The sequence below is a fragment of the Zalophus californianus genome, chromosome 9 (assembly GCF_009762305.2).
Source record: "Zalophus californianus isolate mZalCal1 chromosome 9, mZalCal1.pri.v2, whole genome shotgun sequence".
NCBI classification, from domain to species: Eukaryota; Metazoa; Chordata; class Mammalia; order Carnivora; family Otariidae; genus Zalophus; species Zalophus californianus.
Genome location: NC_045603.1, coordinates 4607401 through 4626380, shown reverse-complemented (window position 1 = coordinate 4626380; position 18980 = coordinate 4607401). Strand labels below are relative to the sequence as shown.

The window sequence follows — 18980 nt, the reverse complement described above, 5'->3', positions numbered from 1 at the left end:
AGGTTCTGGAGGCAGGGCACTGAGGACGAGCCAAAGCAGCAGCCTGAAGGCACGAAAGGCGGGAACGAACCGGAGAGCTCACCTCACACTAGGCAAGGGTTTCTCGAACCCTCTGTGTGGAGCAGTCAGACCCTCAACTCAGGAAAGGTCTGTAAGCCTCCTGTCCTGCCTCCTATTCTGACCCCAGATCAGAAGCTCCTCGAGGCGGGGATTTCCGTCTGTCCGTCCGCAGCTCCATCCCCAGTCCCGAGGGGCCCCTGGCACCCCCTGGTCCCCCAGATGTGAATGCGAGGATGAACCCAGAGGGCCCGGGGTCATAAGCAGCGGGCTTACCCCTGCCGCTGTCCTCCCGGAAGAACTCCTCACTGTCATTGGCCGAGTGAGACTTCTTCATCTCAGCGATCCGGTTCCGGGGCACCTTCCTCTTGAGGGATGGGGAGAAGAATGCGGGCCGGTTGTTCCGCTCTGGAGTGGGGGGCGTGCTGAAGGAGGTCACCTGGGGACAAAGAGCCATAGTCACCAGAGGAGCCCGTCTACCGCGGGGGCCCTGATGCCAGCCTGCCGGAGGGCCGGCCTCCCGGGGGCTGAGCGGGTGCTCGGGGCTGGTTCCAGCTCAGGGAGGGCAGAAGGGCCTCAGCTCCGCCCAAGGGGGGAGTCGGGTGCCCTCCGCGGGCCCCGAACCCTGGCCGGCCGAAGTAAGACTGCTGACGCCGCTCAAGCCCCCGCCACGGCACACGCGTCCGTGGACGCGTCCCAACCAATCCACGGGATGGGAGCTGGTATGAAGCCCGCAGGACCAATGAGGAAATGAAGGTGGGACAGCGACCTTGACCTGCCCAAGGACACCCAGCAGAATGGGGTCAAAACCAGGATTCGGCCCAGGTCTTCTGTCTCCTAAGGCTATGCTCCTCACCCTAATTTCTTCCACTTGGCTAAGAGGCACCCCCCCATCCCTCTCAGCCCCAGCACCCTCCGGTGAAGGGCAATGGCGAAGCGGCCCAGGCCTCCATCCCCTCATCTAGTAAGCACACTCAGCAACGTTCTGCACAAACACGCACAGCCACGCAGGGTCAGGTGGGAGCAGCACAGGGGACAGGCAGGCACACAACACCGCTCCCTGCCCCCAAGGAGCTCACAGTCTGCTGAGGGGCGACAGACTCGGAAAGTGACAACCACAGGCTGAAGGCTGGTTGCTGAGACAGAGAAAGGGAAGAGCAGGATACAGGAGAGCACAGAGCAACAGGGGTCCACAGCCTGGGAAATCAGGAAAGGCTTCCTGGAGGAGATGCCGCTCGAGATGGGTCTTGAAGGACGAGTAGGAGTTCGCCAGGTGAAGAAGGGGGGGAAGGGCGTTCCAGGCAGAGGGAACTTGGCCCATCTCCTCCCTCCTCCCCATGCAAACAAGAATCTGAGGAACAAGGTGAGCTGGGACTGAAACTTCAGGAGCCCCGTCAGCCTCCTCGTCACGGCTTCCGACATCGATCAAAGTCCCGGCGGCCGCTGGGCTCCAGATGGTCCTCCCATAAGCCAGGGAAGTTTTCCAAAGATAGAGAAAAAAACAAAACACCAGAGACCACAATACACACAGAGTCTGCATTTGTCACGAGCTGGTTACAAATGACCCCTCCGGAAAAGGGGGCCACGCGACAGTAAGCACAGAGGTGGCGGGGGCCCGGGCAGCCCCCAGAAGGTCAGGCCCAGCCACTGGCAGCTGCGTGACCCTGGCAGGTCCCTTCCCTCGACCCCGGGCCTCCCTGCTCCCCTGAGCCAGGAACCATGGCCTTCACCCCCAACTACCACCCTGGGACGGAGAGATTATCACTCCCATTTGGTGGACGGGAAGAGCCAGGCTCAGGCAGGTCTGGTAACATATCAGCAGTCGGTCAGCAAACGCGTGGCTGGAAGCGGCAACCCAGGCCGGTCCGGCCCAGAGCCCAGGCCACATCTTCACGAGGACTTCCACAGACACATTCTGCAGGGCCTCGGTGGGCAGTTTAGGACCAGGGAGAAGAATTAGACCCTGTTTCTCAGAAATCAGCTCGGAAATGTATCAGCAACCGCTGCTTGAAAGATGAGAGAGGCCCCTGCTTGGAACCCTCACCCATGTCTTTGCAAAAAAAAAAAAAAAACAAAAACAAAAACCAGCACGGACTGTTTTTATTCTGCTTCTCAATCACGTTGATTGCAGAAGAACAAAATGAAAAAGGACGTAAAGAGGAGGAAGAGACACGCTGACTACCTGGAGACATGCAGGGCTAAGTTTTACAGAATGAGAAGTCTAGCAAACCCACACTTGCTCGTCTGGGGCACGTCAGCACTGTGGCGTGCTTTATGTCCTTCAGGCATCTTCCCCAGCCGATCACGCCCGCACCAGCTGCTGGCTGTGCTAGCAGCCCCCCTGAACCTCCCAACACCAGTGCTCCCCATTTCTGGACGAGAAAACAGGCCGAAACCTGTCCCGGGTCACTTGAGCAGCAACACCTGGACTCCAGCCCACACAGTCTCACCCCCAAGCCCTTTCCTTGCAGATGGGCTGGCCAAAGCTGCTTCCCTGCCCCCGGCACGCGCACCTACTTGTCCCCTTCCGAGACCCACCGCTCTGAGCAGCCCACGGGCTCGGGACTTTCTCCTGCCCAAGCCCTGGGCCCCACTGGGGGTGCTGGGAATGAAGCTGCCGCTGACCTCCCCTTCCCACCCCTGGGGAAAGGACGGTGGCCTAGAAAGAGCAGGGCTCAGAGGCTCGGTGCTGCCCCACGAGAGCCGTGAGAGCTGGGGCGGCGCCAGTCAGTCCAGCAAGCCTGAGTTTCCCGGTCTGTAGATGGGAGCGCCCACGTCTACCCTCAGGGCTGCCGTGGGGACTCCCAATACTCAAAGATGCACAACATCTCGTAAACAAGGGGGCCAAGCAGAGGGAAGAGCCGAGTGGTCCAGGACCCCGTGTTCTCTTCCCGAGCCTCACAGGGCAGGAGGGGAGGCTAGTTCGTCAGCATCCCCAGGGCACTCCCCAGGTCGTGTGCCCAGGCTCGGCCAGCAGGCCCTCTGAGGCAGGTGCGCCAGGACCAGCCTGGGTTTCCCTTCGGCTGGGCCCAGCTGCAGTGGCAGCTCAGGGAAGCAGAAAAAGCCCTGGCCCACGCCCTAACCTGCTGTGTGACCTTGGGCAAGTCACGGCCCTCTCTGAACCTCAGCCTGCTCCCCAGGGGGTGGGGATGATGACACCTACCTCACGGGGGACTTTAAGGATCAGGGAGGCGGTGGGAAGCGGATCCGAGGGACGGGAGGCCCCTCCCTGAGCTGTGCAGCCCTTACCCGCTCGTGCATGGGTGAAGCCGGGCTGGAATCCTCTTCGGTCCCACAGGGGGACGTGTCACCAGTAGACACGCGGCTGACTGCCATCTCCGCATGACCCTTGCCCTGGGGCCCCTTCATGCGCACAAACTCCATGTTGTTGTACTTGTAGAAGCCGAATGACATCTTCTGTGCCATACGGGCAGCCACACTCACCTGCGGGCAGGTGGGAGATGGCCTGAGTCAGCCCCCGTAGGGATGGCCTCTTCCCGGGAACACGGGTCGCAAGGATGACTGCCCCTCAAAGAGTGGCCCCTGAGGGCTGCCCGCTTTCCTCTCAGGGCGATGGACCCCGTTGGCCAGGGCCCCCCCAGCAGGCAGGGTACTGCTGGAATACTTGGGGCTCGGGCGGACGCTCCTCCCACCGCCCCATGATCCGTGCCTCGCAGCAGGCCGAGCGCCAGGCTGGGAACACAACCTTCCCCCGGGGAGTCCGAGACCACCCCCCACCCCTCCCCTGGGAGGGGCCAGCCTCAGGGGGCAGGCCCAGCTGCAAGAGAGCGGTCTGTCCACCGGGGTTCCTCCCCCACCCCACCACCAGGGTCCATTTCGGGAGTGTTTGCACGTGGGGTGGGGCCACCTGTCCCTCCGATCCAGGTGAGCGAGGAGGGACACAACAGAACGCAGGCCCTGAGCCACCTAAGAGGGGCCCGGGGGCCGCAGGTGCTCTGAGGAGCTGGGCAAGGACGGGGGGGGAGGGGGCCGTGGAGGGCCTGTCCTCCCACTTACTCGGTTGTCATACACCTTCTTGAGTGCCTCATAGCGGATGGAGCCCTGAAAGATGACCCCTTGGAACAGGTTGGTTTTGTCACTGGCCACCAGCTCCACGCAGACCATCTCCCCCTCCCCCACCGTCATGTCGCTGAACACCTGAGAGGGGGCACAGGAGGACAGCTACCCACCACGCAGCCCGCGGCCTGGCTCCCAGGCTCCACCCCTTGCCGCCCGCCCGCCCACAGCCCTGCTGCAGGGGCTGTGCACAGACCCCACTTCAAGGTCACACGGACTCAGGTTCAAATCTTGGCTCTGCCACGAACAGGCCATGCCAGCCTGGAGACGGCACTTAGTCCCCTGAGCCGAAAGCGCTCCAAGGCACCACCCGATCGAGGAGAGACCCTGACACACAGGCTCCCTTCTTCGTGAGTCTTCCCTGGGGTCCTGACCGCCTCTAGGCTGCGCCAGCACTGCTATGGGGACCTCGGCGGCAGCGGGGAGCAGCTGGGCAGGGCTGGGGGCGAGGTGCCTGGTGTGGCCCGTGCGACTCACTTTCTGCCATGAGTCCGTTTTCCCAGCCTGAAAACAGAAGCTTGGCCCAGAAACGCCCGCAGCCCCGCCCCCTCTGACGCCCTAGCGGCCCGGGGCGTGGAGGCACTTGTTTGGAGGTTCATGGCCATCCTAATGTCTCCTCCTGCCCGGGCAGCCCTTTTTTATAGGAGTTTATGACGCATTCTTCCATTCACGAGCTGGTGGGATCCCCGACCCCAGCAGGTAAGTAGGACACATGATCATGACGCTCACTCGACAGCTGAGAAAACAGGCTCAGAGCTCGGTGGGCCCCGCTGGCCCCAGTCCCGCGCCAGGAAGAGCGGGGGCCGGAGGGTTAGGAGCCAGGGTCGCCCCCACCCCCCACTGCCCTGGCGGCCCTGACGCGGGGCCTGGGGAGACGTGCTGGGCACGAGCAGCTCACCTCCTCGAAGCTGTCGATCATGAAGAAGATGTTGGGGTAGCTGATCTTGGATTCTTCTCCCTTGCTGTCCATGGGGTGTTTACTGGGGGACGCAAACACTTGCTGAAAGGAAGGGGATTTTTGAAGGACTGAGTGAGGCGAGGCCCTGCCCTGCACCCAGGCCCACAGCCACTCAAGGGACAGGTCACTGTGGTCACATGGCTCAGAGCCAGGCCAAAGCCAGAGGGAACCACTCCGCACGGAGCCAGACCGGTTTCTGGTCAGACCTGCCCCTCCAGGCAGGGAAGCGAGGAGGGAGGGAGGGAGGGAGGGGAGGACTTGTCTCCCCCACGCAAACGCTGAGCAGCCACAGGGCTGCCATTTCTGGGCTGAGCTAGCAGTCAGGGGGCCTGGGGGCTTACCTGGGATTTCTTCTTATGGATGTGGATGTCCCCCCCATCAGCGCGTGTGCACACGGCACAGGTCACCATGTAGTCCAGCTGGAAGAGAGCACGCAGGACGGCGTGCGTGGAGGGGTCCGCCTGGCCGCCCGCAGGAGCCCCGCCCCCACCACGCCCCTGTACCTTCTGCAGGATGAGGTTCAGGCAGACGCTCTCCTCCCAGTCGATGTCAGGGTCTCCAAGGCCCGGCAGCTTCTTGGAGTCACGCCGGTACACCTCTACCTCCACCTCGGGCTCAGCCTCAGCCAGCTGGGGGCACAGGGCGCAGGTGAGTCCTGGCGCCTTCTCCCTGACTACTGCCTGGCAGCTGCTAGCACAGACATGGACTCCGGCCTGGCTTCTCGGTCTCCAGCTATGTGACCCCAAGTTAATGAAGAAGGGAGCCTCCGAGGTGGTCCCTCGGGCCCTGCGGCAGGGCATGGGGATCCCAGCCTCCTGCGAGCACACTGCTTCTGTTCAACCTGCCCAGAGGCGGCCGTCCACCCATCCGCCCACCATCACCACCAGCCTAGCACAGGAAGCCCGCAGGTTGCTATGGCAACCGGGTACCAGCTCAGCTGCAGGCTGGGGAGGGGGCGGGAGGCGGCCCTGGCTTGCCGCAGAGAGCCCGCAGTGCGCAGGCGCCTGCCCGGGGCTCTCCTTGCTTTCTGTTCTTTTGAGTGGTGGGGGCAGAGAGGCTGCTGGGGAATGGCTGTCTGGTCTCCCCATTTGTCCCTCCCTGCCCACCCTGCACCCTCCAGGCCTGCAGGGTCTCCCCACATCACTGCCCACCCCCTGCCCTCCAAACACTACAGACACCACATGGTCCCCTCTCGTTGGTGCCAGGTCACGTGTGTGCCGGGTGCCCCCCGCCCCCAGCACCTCCTAGGCTGGTCCCTCCAGTGGGAATGTCCTTAGGCCACCATGGACCCCCCCTCTGTCCTACAACACGGAGGCCCGATGTCACAGCTTGGTGTGTGTGGGCTCCCGGCTGTCCCCCATTCTCCCACTCCCACAGTACTGACCACTCTGTGATCACTCACGATGCTGTCTGTCTGCTCCCTGAGGACAGGGCCAGGTCTGAGTCATTCCTGGGCTCCCAGGGCTGGGGGGAGGGGCATCTGCCTACAGCTCACTGTGGTGTTCGATGGAACATTCTAGCAAGTCAACAGCAGGACTGCCACATGCCCCCGTGTACTCAGGTTCCCCAGGCTGACCTCAACACCCCCAAACCTTCCAGGAAGTTTGCACATGGTCCCAGAACTCCTGCTCCAAACTCCTCAGTTCTGGATCCAGAGAACTTTTCTTCCTACCTCTTCACCTGGCCTCTCCCCTCTCCTGCCTCCTGGAGAATTCCAGGCTGGGCTGGGCTAAGAAAACCATCCCTAACCAGAGCTGGGGCATCTCCCGGCACCAAAATTCAAGGTCCAGCTGAGTCTCAGATCCTTATTAGAGCCTCTGGTCTCAGCAGGCTGCCTTTGGGAAAAGATCAAGATTTTGCAAACAAACAAACAAACAAACAAACAAAAAACCCAAACAAAACCCAAAGTCTGCAGCGGATGCCACAGGCCAGTGGGGCAGGCTGCAGGGCAGAGGCCACAGCCCGGCTGCCCCCTCGCTCCTTGCCCCTGGGCAGAAAGCTCCCCGTTCCAGTTCTGCATGTGAGCCCTGGCAGTAGGAGCCCGTGCCCCAGGGCCGAGCTGAGAGAGGACAGCATGCCCACAGTGGGCGTCCCTGGCAGTGAGGCTCCCTAGGTGCTCACCGCCCTCTGCCAGGAGACTCATGTGGTCACACCATCCCACACATCTGGCCTCCCCGGTGTGAGCAATGAGAGGACCTTAACCTCACTGAGCATCTGCCCAGCCCCCTTCCCAGGACAGGCTGAGCCGCGGAGTCACAGGGCAAGTCGGGGGAGACAAAGCTGGAAAAGCTGGTCTCTCAGCTGCACCCCCAGACAGGGCGGGCACGGTGAGCAGGGACTGAGGAGCTCTGGGCCAGGCTCCCGAGGTGCTCAGTTCATGGATCCCTCCACCAATACCTGCTCACCCCACCCCCAATTCTACCCACTGGGGCCTTCTCTTCATCCCTCCCAGAGGGCAACCCCTGCCCATGCTGAGTACAGCCTGGGTCCCTGCCCACCACTGAGGCTGCTCTGCCCACGCCTTCCCAGCCTCTGGTCACAGGTCCAACGGCCCGTCCCCCTTCTCATCCTGCTGGACTTGGCTCCTCAGGTCCTGCATCCCTGCTGGTCATGCCCTCTCCTCCTGGCACCCCCATCCGGCCAGCCGCTCGGTCTCCTGCTGGTCCCTCCAGGGTCAGGCTAGCTCAGAGCTCTGTCCTAGGCCTCTGTGACTGTCACACCTCCAAGTCTCCCTCCTCTTCCCACAAATTCCCATGGTCCCAGGTACCATCTTGGAGCCAGTGGTCCTAGACCTCTGCCTCTGTCCCTGGCCTCTCTGCTGAGTTTCACCCCACAGGAGATCCGCTACTGGAGGACGTCACCGTCTGGATGGCTCACAGGTGCTAGGACTCAACCTGTCCAACACCGAACCCTGTCTTCCTGCGACGGCACCAGACTCACCCTGAGCCCACGGCAGACCAGCTCTCTGGCTGCCAGCATGCAAGTCACCGTGTCTCCTTTGCAGCAGGTACCAGGCCTGTCCACGTGCAGGACACCTAGGCCGTATGTGTCAAGCTCCGAGAACAGGCACACAGCAGGGAAAGGGCTCCATGCACTTGACACACAGGCAAGCTCACAAGCCGTGGCCCAGGGGTCAGAGGGCACTGGACTTGGAACCAAGGTGGCTGTGAGTTGCATACCTGCCTCCACAGCCCTCCCATTTTCGTCATTAAAGGCAAACAGTGCATTCCCCTGTTTGGCATACAGGTTGCTTACACATTTTACAAACTAGTAGCGTTTCTGAAAAAAAGAGAACAGGCAGAGGCTGTTTTATTAACCCCTCCACACACCTAAGCTCAGTGGACGGAACGTCTCAGCTGAGTCACTTTACACCTGAGGCCCTGGTCTCCCCCCCTGCCCTGCTGAGCTGCAGGGAGGACACGGCAGGTTTGAGAAGGAAAGAGCTCAGCACTGTGCCTGCTGCGCGGTGGGGGCTCAGGCCTGCGGGGCCTCCTCACCTCCGAGCACGTCATCTTGCCCCTGGGCTCTGGGCTCGAGGCTTTGCTCTCCCGTTGATTTACTTAATAGTATGCTGGCCAAACCACCTCGCCTCTGAGCCTGTCTCCTCAAAGGGACAACAGTGATGTCATCACTGCCTTTCAGGGCCCTGGTGAAGATCAGTAGTAACGTATACGCGCCCCCCCCCCCCCGGCACATGTGACCGTCTCCACACGGCTCCTGGCACCCAGTAGGTGCTCAGTGAACAGTGTTTTCCCCTGAGGACCTGCTCGAGGTCTGCAGGGAAGCCCACCTGGGCGGCTGAGGGCAGACCCCACAAGGACGCTTGGCTGGGGCCGGAGGGGGCTGCTCACCTTCCTCCCGTCCACGCTGCCCTCGCTGCCCGGGTACGCCAGCTTCCGGCGCACATAGAAAAGCATGTCGTCCTGCCGCGGCGCCCATTTCTCCATGAAGTAAGTAGAGAACATCCAAGTCCAGAAGACGATGCGGTCATCCTTGAAGCACCCTGCCGAGGGAGGCCGGAGAAGAGTGAGAAAGGATGGGTCAACCTGGTCCTTGCACGTGACCTTGGCCAGGCCCTGTCCCCCCTCCTCCCCACCCCCAACCTGCATTTCTGGTCAGAGGTCTGCTGGGGCTCGGGGATGTCCAGAGCCCCCTGCTCCCTCACCGCCCCCCCACGCCCTCCCAGCCAGGGGACAGGGGCTCAAGGACACCTCCCGGCAGGCCCAATGCCTCCGCCCAGAGAGCCCGAGATCCCTGGGCCCCAGCCCCACAGCCCCGGCGACTCCAGCGTGGATGAATCAGCAGCTTCAGTGGGGCAGGAAAGCCCTAACAAGAGGCGAGAGAGAGGCAGCGTCACTGGCTGGCTGGGCTGGGAGCAGACAGGCTCTGGAGGGAGCTCCAGAGGCGGGCACCACCCTCGGCCAGCATCCCCCACCCCCGCCCCAGGCTGCGGCAATTCCCACCGAGAACCGGACTTAAAGGAACAGCGGCCTGTGCCAGCCAGTCTCGGCCGCTGGCAGAAAGCAGGGAAGGCGCCCACCCCCTCCCTCACCCCCGCGTGTAGTGGAGCCTGTCATCAGCCAGATCTGTTCTCCCTTGATCTTCGTGGGGGGGGGGGGGCTCTTCTTTTTATTACAGATACTGTTTCTTTAGGATCCGTAAATCTCTGTCATAATCCTTCCCCCAGGAGGTAAAAAAGCCCACGGGCTCTGCTGGGAAAGACCCGGGTTTCTGCTCTCGCTCTGCCGCTTGCTGAGTGACGGCAGGCAGACGGCAGGCAGGCCGTTTGGCCTCGATGGGCCCCAGGTTCCTCAGTGAATGTTGACTGCCCGACACCTGGCAGGGAACCGGCATAGACAGAGCCCGAGCCTGGCACAGAGCAGGCTCAACCAACGTGGGCTTCCTCCCTATCTGGGCAGATCCGACGCAGTTTCAAGATATGAGACAGAGCTATTTCTTATAATCAAAATATAAAATTGTTGCTGATTTCTTCCTCTCTTCTCCAGAAAATACTTTACCACTGTGACCTAGTCCTCGTACTTTGGCGGCAGAAGGACCTAATCCCCGCCCTTAGAGATGGGGAACCTGAGAGCCTGCCCATGCTGGGCCCCCTCCCCGCCATCACAGGCAGTTCAGCGGCCCCACCAGGTCCCCTGACTCACCTCCTGGGGGCTCAGCCATCAGGCTTTGGAAGACGGGGTCGCTTGCAGAAAGCCCAGGCTTTGTTCATTTCAGCCACACAGTGATCAAAGAACCTGGGCTCCAAACCAGCCCGTGCCCCCCTCCTGGCCACCGCCCACAGCCTGTGGCCCACACACCACCCTCCCCGCCCTGCGTGGCTCTCAGGGGGGAGGAAAACAGAAGGGGTCTTCCGATCAGGGGTCCGGGTCAGTGGGCCTGCCTGTCGGCCCCAGGCAGAACCAAGCCCCCTGTCTGCGTCATCCTGCACCACTGCTTAGAGATTCCTGCCACACTCTGACAACAGGACGTCATACCACTCCAGATCCCCTGCAAAGGTGAGCAAAGGCGCCCTCCCTGCAGGTCCCGGGAAGCCCCCCAGAAGCATCTCTGGCTGTGATGAGCAGGGGTCACGGCTCAAACCTCCCCACCTGCCACAGAGACACAGAGGGTCACCACCAGCGTCTGTCCCTGGGGCCAGGTGCTGCCTTCCGCAGGTGATCCCTTTCGTTGTGCTAACAGAAGTCACCTTGTAAGTAGCCCAGCGGTAGCCGGGCGCCCGGTCAGCATCGATGATGATGAGCAGAGCATTGGCTGCGATTCGAGATATGCTAGCCTCCTGTGGGCCCCGGGCCACACTCGCCACGCGGGTTATCACCTTCAGCTGTCATCACTGCCCCCGGCACAGAAGAGACCGGCCCTCAACAGGTTCAAGGATGCTCTCAAGTTCACAGAGTTAGAGACTACTGAGGCCCTCGGACCTGTCCGACCCCGCACTCTGGCTCCGGAAAGATGCTCCGTGCTACACTCAGCAACCTGGCGAGATGAAGGAACCGGATGCTCCCCACCTACTGCCTGGCGAGCAGCTGTGCCGCCCCGGGAGCGCCGTGGACCCCGGGAGCGCCGTGGACCCCGGGAGCACCGTGGGCAGGACGGCTTCCCAGGCTGGGGGACGAGGGGTCTGGTTTCAAGAGGAAGTTCTGGATGTGGCACAAACTATGCACCCGCGTGCTCTCTATCAGCCCACGCGCCCAGCGGGGGCCACTTAAGGGGTCTCGTTTCCCTGCTTGACAGCGCTAAGAACATCTTCTCCACAGCTCGCCCACCCCGGGTCATGAGGACAGTCTGCGGGAGGGGCCCGAACCACACTGCCAGCCAGCATTTATTCCAAGGCCGCCCTCCCTCTCTGGGCCACACCCAAACAAGATCTTGGGAGGGGCCAGCGCCAGGCCCACGCCGGTTCCACCACACAAACGCTTCCCACCAAACTCCCAGCAGCCAGAGGCCAAGTCCTTCCCCCCACCCTCACTGCCAGCCCTGGCCCGAGCGAGCACCACCTCAGCCCCGATAGCGCACCCTCCACACCACAGCCACGGGATCTTTATTTAAGCATCTTTCCCTGCCTGCCTTAGAGCCTTTCCATGGAATTCTGAATAAAACCCAGAGTTCTCACCAACGCTGCATGACAGCCCCGTCCCCACTCCGTCCCCGGTCACCGGCCTCCAGGGCACGTTGACCTGAGCCCTCACTCCCTCGGGCACTTTGTCCCTGCGGCTTCTCAGCCTCCACTCCACTGCCCTGGGACCCCAGCCCAGGCAGCTCCTCACTGCACCCCACTTAACAGCTGCAATGTCGCCTCTTCACGGAACCTCTCCTGACCCCATACCAGACGTGCCCCCTGGGTTCTCCCTGTCACATCATCTGGTTTTACTGCTGTCGCGACCTCATCACCCCTGGTGTTTTCATGTTTGCTGTCTGTCCCCTGCAGCAGGAAAGCGTCCCAGGAGTCGGGACTTTGTCTTGGCCACCACCAGATCTCAGAGCCCAGCAAAGTGCCGGGCATGCACCAGGCACTCCATAAATGCTGGCTAAATAAACGGCTTAGCCCAACTGAACAGGCTCAGGGAGGGGGCAACTTGCCCAGGGGCCCACAGTCGGGAGGTGGCCCAGCCAGGGCCATCCACCTGAAGCCCGGGCCACCTTCTGTCAGCCACAGGGCCTGACCTAAGAAATATCTCCCAAAGAAGCCTTCCGCGTGCAAGCCCCCCTCGCTGGGCTCTCCTGGGCCTGAAGCAATGACTCCACGGTCAGACTGTGGGGAGCTGCATGGGGCAGGTGGGCCTACCACGTGCGCTGAGAAGGTTCAATGGGGAGAGAAGAGGAGAGAGTGTCCAGACTGGGCCGACCCTCACCCAGCCTCCCAGAGCACCTGCTGCCACGGGGCGCCCAGCACCTGCAAGTTAGGAGACCCGGCGCCAGGGAGCTCCGAACACAAGAAGGGGCTTAGAGACTCACCACCTGCTGTGGAATGCCGCACAGACAGAATTCGTGAACGTTACTATTTCAGTTCCGGCATGACCAGCCCAGCAGGAAGACAGTCAAACTCCAACACACCTCCCTCTAACACGAGGTGAAGAAGGCCCATCGCAAGTCGGGAGAGGCGTTCAAGGCAAAGAGCCGCCAGGACAAGCGCCAGAAGGGGCCATGGGCATCACTGTGGTGGAACAGGCCCGCAAGACCATCTTGACACCCGAGACGCTCAAAGTCAGAAGCAGGACGGGAAATCACAAAGGTCAAGAGCTGCCCTCCTCAACATTTAAAACTGCCCTCTTGTCCAAGAGAAGCATCCCTGAAATGAAAGGGCGCGTGAAAACGGGGGGAGAGCAAGGCCCGGTTAAGTAACAGGTGTCCATAATAAACAAAGAACTCAGATCACAGCAAGTGATGAAAGGAAATGCCTACCGACCGTAACAGACAAACAGACAAACAGGTAACATACCAAAAAGGAAATGTAACTGGTCAACAAAAATGTGGGAAGACACGAATCTCACAAGTAATCAAAAATTCATTATAAACAACAAGCTGTCATTTTGGAAAGGGCAAATTTGGTATTTACAAAAATCCCACTTCGGAAAATGGGCAGCTTCTTATAAACATCTATTTGCCAGTGATTCAGCCACTCCTAGGGACGTACCCGGGAGAAACGAAGCAAGTGTCTCTGTAAACACTGGTACACAGATATTCCTAGAAGGTTTATTCGTAATAGCCCCAAGCTGGAAACCAGGAGAGTGGACACGTGACACAGCCCCTCGGTGGAGGGTTACTGGCAGTAAAACCAAACTACTGAGCCACATGATACCACGGGTGGATCTCAGAACCGGCTGCAGGCAGACACAGAAGGCTGCGTACAGGGCTTCTGCCCACAGTGACAAAAAGCAGATCAGGGACACCTGGGTGGCTCCGTCGGTTAAGCGTCTGCCTTCGCCTCAGGTCATGATCCCGGAGTCCTGGGATCGAGCCCCGCATCTGGCTCCCTCCTCAGCGGGGAGCCTGCTTCTCCCTCTCCCTCTGCCACTCCCCCTGTTTGTGCTCTCTCGCTCTCTCTCTCAAATTAATAAATAAAACCTAAAAAAAAAAAAAAAAAAGCAGATCAGTGGTTGTCCCCACGCATTGTTTCTCGTGCTGGTGGTTTCACGGGTCCATACAGCCAGCAAAACTCATCCAAGTGGCCAGATGGACACACTTTGTCTTACGTGAATCACGCTCTAATAATGACAAAAAGTTGTTAAGAGCCAAAGCTGGCAAGGGCGCACTGCCCTGGGATGCTCATATATTGCTGGAGAACAAACGACTCTCGCCTTTGTGAAAAGCAAACGGGCATTCTCCTACTTCTCTGAATCTACTTTATGCAAGAGAAATAAAAACAAACACAAAAATAAAAGGCTTGTGCACAAACCTCTTTCCTATGGTTTTACATGAGAGCCAGTAATGTAACCCCAACGATTATAAGGAAGGGGAAAAAGGAAAATAACATTCTGTGCTGACATTCAATCTAGTGAGTTACGATACATCTGCCAAGCCAAGGCTTCGTCCCTCTTCGAGAAGGATGCCTATGAAGAGCACAGGTGGATCCACGGGCTGTGTGCAATCTGATGCTCGGGGAAGAGCAGAGCTTCCGCCGCGGACACGCGCAGGCACGTGGAGACGCGCGCAGACACGCGGACCCAGCTGCCTGGGCCACGTGGGAACCAGCAGCAAACACGCCAGAGTGACAGGGGCTGCTGAGCCTGACCGGGAAGTCTCCCTTTCCTCCTTCTCTGACCCTCAGTATTGGTAACAGGCCAGTGATACCTCCTCTTCCGGTGAACATACAGCATCCGATGAATGTCATCAGGCTGATCAAAGAGACGCTCCACGTCCAAAGCGAAGGGCGAGGGCGAGACTGGGGGAGAATTCAGGCTCTGGGAGGCACAGAGCAGCGTCTCGACCTGCAGTCAGACACACTTGGGTTCAGGTCCCTACTTGACTCCACATGAGCCGGGCAGCCACTGCACGAAACCTCTCTGAATCTCAGTGACTCCATCCATAAGATGGGTCTAACCTGCCACCCTCCCAGAATCAATGGTGAGGACCAGGTGAGAGGCCGACAGGAACGTCCTTTGTAAACGGTAAAGTCCCATCCACATGTGGGTTCGTGGCGACATCCTGCACTGCTGCTCTGCGTGTCTCTGTCCACAACATGGCCTTTCCCAGGCCTGCCCAGCAAGAGATGCCCTGGGTCACAGCCCAGGCAGCTGCCACCTTGGCAGAGAGCTCCCTAACCTCCCCAACTCTCTCCGATTGTCTTCTTGCCATCCGGCTGCCGTGGCAGGAGGTTTTCAGGACCCTTGAATCCAGTGGATGACGTGTGGGACAGAGGCAGCCCCTGATGCTGAGCAGCTCACCTGGGCCCCGCCATGGACACCTCCACGCCTGAGGGCCCACCTTCCCTGATGGCCTGGGGTCCTATAGCAGCATTCTAATGGTCCCCTTCTCATTATTCGTGGTAGTTATGTTCCGCAAAGACATAGGATGAACCCTACCACACCCATGCTCCTCAGGGAATACAGGGGGAGGTTCCTGCAAAGCCTCTGGACACACTTCCACCAACCAATCAGCACATAACCTTGTTTTATGTGTGTTTGTTTTGTGACACCTGATTTCATATAGAGTTGGTCTGCACTATAACTTGTGCCTGAACGAGTTTAAAACAGGTTATCTTCTCCACAAGGGCTGGTCGCAGCCCTCTCACGCCTGGGACAGATTCCAGTATTATGCCTGGGGCCACTTTAAACAGCAAAATCACCAACACGGTGCACAAAAATGCAAAATACAAGCACTAAATAGTCCCCAAACGGACACTTGTGTACCGCATGAGCTGAAATGAGGCCAAGCGTCACCCTGTTTGACCTCGGGGGGAATGTGCACCCGCTGAGCTCCTCAAAGTTTTCACCGCTTTGTGCATGTCTGCAATTAACCGCAGAAGTGCTTTAAGTACTGATTTGGGGGCTACAAGTAAATTTAGCAAGCAGATGAATTTGCAAACACAGAATCCACGCATAATGAGGATGGACTGGATCAGAAAAACTGGTATCTGTCAGCTCCAAAGGGGCCGCGAGGCTCCAGCTGCCTCCCCTGCCTCGAGCAAATTATTTTCCATTAACCAGACCTTTGAAAAATCATGAATTAGATTTTAGAAGGCATTCCTTGAAACCAACCCAGTCTTCTTCGAGACCATTAAACCACACAATTAAGCAGGGTACATAATGCCCTAATTAAAACAGTTTACGGGGGTGCTGGGGTGGCTCAGTCGGTTAGGCGTCTTACTCTTGATCTCAGCTCAGGTCTCGATCTCAGCATTGTGAGTTCAAGCCCCACGGTGGGCTCCATTCTGGGAGCCTACTTTAAACAAACAAAAAAACCAGTTTATAGCTATTAAAAATGAGGACCATTGAATTACAGTAGAGAAAACTGTCCAGGAACCACATCTAAAAAAGGGACTTTGGAGTAGTAGGGCCAAGAGATGTTTTTGAGAGGGCATTTCTACCAGATCCTCAAGAAACAGCTCCAATGCTACTCACACATTTTTAGAGCCTAAGCAATTTGCACATTCTTTTTAACAAGGAGGCATAATGCTTATTCCAAAAATAGAGCATGCACACACAACACATACGAGGAAGTATGAGTGAGCTCTAATCTCACTCACGGATAGAAACATAAAAATCTTAAATACAATATGAAAAAGGACCCAGCAATCCAGTAAAAGTATATCCCATTTCCAAGCAGGATTTAATTCAGTAATACAAAAGTGGTCCAATATTAGGAAATCTGTTCATATATTCACAATATATTTACAGATCAAAAGAGAAATAACACCTGATCATCTCCACGATGCTGAGAGAACATTCAGTAAGATTTAAAAAAAAAAAAATCTCCATAAAGTAAGAATAAAGGGTATTTCCTTAAACATGAAAAAGAAACAAGTTAAATATTATCACAATTCACTATGATTAACATTGTTCTAAAGGTACTAGATACACTGCAGTTAGATAATGAAGATATTAATATCTTCACAATAGAAATTGTGAAGATAAGGCAAAATTAACATTACTTACAGATGACATTATACTTGACTTCCAAAATGCAAAACTCAACTGAAAACAACAGAAGTCATATGTTCAAAGTCACCAGTACATCCAGAAACCAATATTCCAGTTAGAGATAAACTTTGAGATAAACCAATATTCCAGTTAGAAAGTATAATGGGAAGAAATATTCTGTTCAGAATTTTTTAAAAAGAAAAAAAAAGAGGGGCACCTGGGTGGCTCAGTCGTTAGGCGTCTGCCTTCGGCTTAGGTCATGATCCCAGGGTTCTGGGATCGAGCCCCGCATCGGGCTCCCTGCTCGGTGGGAAGCCTCCTTCTCCCTCTCCCACTCCCCCTGCTTGTGTTCCCTCTCTCGCTGTGTCTCTCTCTGTCAAATAAATAAATAAATAAATAAAATCTTTAAAAAGAAGAGAGACTTTAATGACTTTAATGACTGAAGGTTTGCCGAGTTCTTAGCTAGGAATATTCAAGTCACAGAAGGAACAACTCCACTAATTTGATAATTTAACATGAGCCAATAGAAAATGCCAAGAGAATGTTTCGGAATAAGCGAGAACAGCCAGGGCAATTCAGAAAGAATGATGTGGGGCCGGGGCTCCTATCAGTATGAAAAAAACCACAGCAGAAAGCTAAACCCTTCTGTCACCCCTTACTGTTACGGACCTAAAACCCCTAAAACTATGGGATGCCTCTCGCCTCAGCCAGCAAGAACAGAACTGGAGGGAGCAGGGACCTGTAACCTAAAGAATCCTAGCAAAAGAAATAGCGAGACTCGCCCAAGGTGAAACAACAACAACAACAAAAAACTGAGAAATGCCCCTTGACCCTATAGCGCCAATCAGAAGCTGACTCCAGTAGAAACTTTTCCGTCATTTTCCTGGACAGATCTGGTAATGTACATATTGGTTAATTTCTACCATTGCTTCCCCCCACCCCTGCAGAACTGTGACCTTATCTCTGTATCGTTTCATTGATTCTATCTTCAGACAAACCTGGAATCCAACCACGTCCCACAAACCACTCTTCCACCCAGAGCCAAGACACCTATCTCCCGTCTGCCTTACTGGTACAGCTTCCTAACTGGTCCTCAGGCTTCAATCAGTTCTTGTCACTTCCCTGCTCAAAATCCCCCTTACCTGCCTCCAGCCCTTTACTCAAGTATCCACTTTCTCCTCGAGGCCTTCCCAAACCACCCCTTTTAAAATTGCAAACCCCACCCCAAGCATTCCCTATCCCACTTCCTGCACCTGTCACTACATAACATCATCTGTTTTACCTGTTTGCTTTGTTTGCTTTCAGCCTTTTCTTAGGACGGGAGCCAACACACTTCTTCTGTAAAGGTCCAGACAGAAAATATTTTAGGTTCTGCAGACCATATGGTCCTGTCTCAACTACAAAATCACCCCGAGCAATGTGTAAAGAAATGAGCATGGCTGGGTTCCAACACAAGTTTATTTACAAAAACAGGCAGCCGGCCAGAATTGGCCTGGGGCCATGGTTTGCCTGTCCTACTAGAACTGATATGCGTTTTAACAGAGATGCCCCCATGAGAATGTAAGCTTCGTGAAGGCAATGACTACGTTTCCACTTTGATCATTTTGTTCAGTGCTGTATACTCAGGTCCTAGAATAGTGTCTGGCCCAGAGGAAGCAATAAATTTTGGCCAACGGACAAGTAAGTGACATGAACTCAGTGACTGATGAAGCCAGGATGGATGGTACTGCGCATAAACACACAGATCCGTGGACTAGTATAGAAAGTACTGAAACATTAGAGGCGCTGTGATTTCGTTTACATCGAGGCGGCCCTTCAAATTAGCAGGAAGAAGACGAGCCTCCAGCCACTGGCCTTGGGACAACTGGCTAGCGAGGGGAAAAGACTAAGGCTCATGCCAAAATAAATTCCAAAATATCAAAACGTTTAATGTTAAAAGTAAAATCACAGGGGAAAAAAAAAAACTGTGGTAGAATTTTTTTATTCTCTCAAGAGACGAAAAAGCCTTTCTAAGTAGAACACCAAAGCTTTCAAGGAAAAGATTCATCGAACTACATAAAAATAAAAAATGTCTATGGGAAAAAAGCCCCCCACACGTCATGAACAAAGGGAAAAAAACAACATGCCAGAAAAACCACTGGAAGTCTTAACCGAGGTCTAATTTCCCTAATAAATAATAAGCTTCCTGTAATGCATAAATTACAGGAAAAGGCATATATATTTTATATATATTTGGAAATATATATATTTCCACAGGGAAAGGCATATAAAATAAGACAGAAGAGAAAGCA

General features: G+C 56.6%; 1 protein-coding gene across 7 annotated transcripts in view; it reads right to left on the bottom strand.

Annotated features, from left to right (window-relative positions):
• Positions 1-18980, bottom strand: part of KIAA0930 (KIAA0930 ortholog) — a 36405-nt gene that overhangs the window by 5656 nt on the left and 11769 nt on the right. For 4 of the 7 annotated variants that reach the window (XR_003519852.2, XR_003519851.2, XM_027593279.2 and 1 more), the window contains exons 2-8: positions 8944-9095; positions 5596-5721; positions 5434-5511; positions 5033-5134; positions 4075-4215; positions 3307-3501; positions 334-496 (exon numbers count right to left, since the gene is read on the bottom strand). Coding sequence is in view for 5 of the 7 variants with exons in the window: in XM_027593279.2 (XP_027449080.1) it covers positions 334-496; positions 3307-3501; positions 4075-4215; positions 5033-5134; positions 5434-5511; positions 5596-5721; positions 8944-9095 (957 nt within the window). In the remaining 2 variants the exon portion in view is untranslated. Of the gene's footprint in view, positions 1-333; positions 497-3306; positions 3502-4074; positions 4216-5032; positions 5135-5433; positions 5512-5595; positions 5722-8943; positions 9217-9303; positions 9456-10254; positions 10289-18980 lie in introns of those variants that run through there. The other 3 variants (XM_027593283.2, XM_027593284.2, XM_027593281.2) reach the window with 3 other exon arrangements.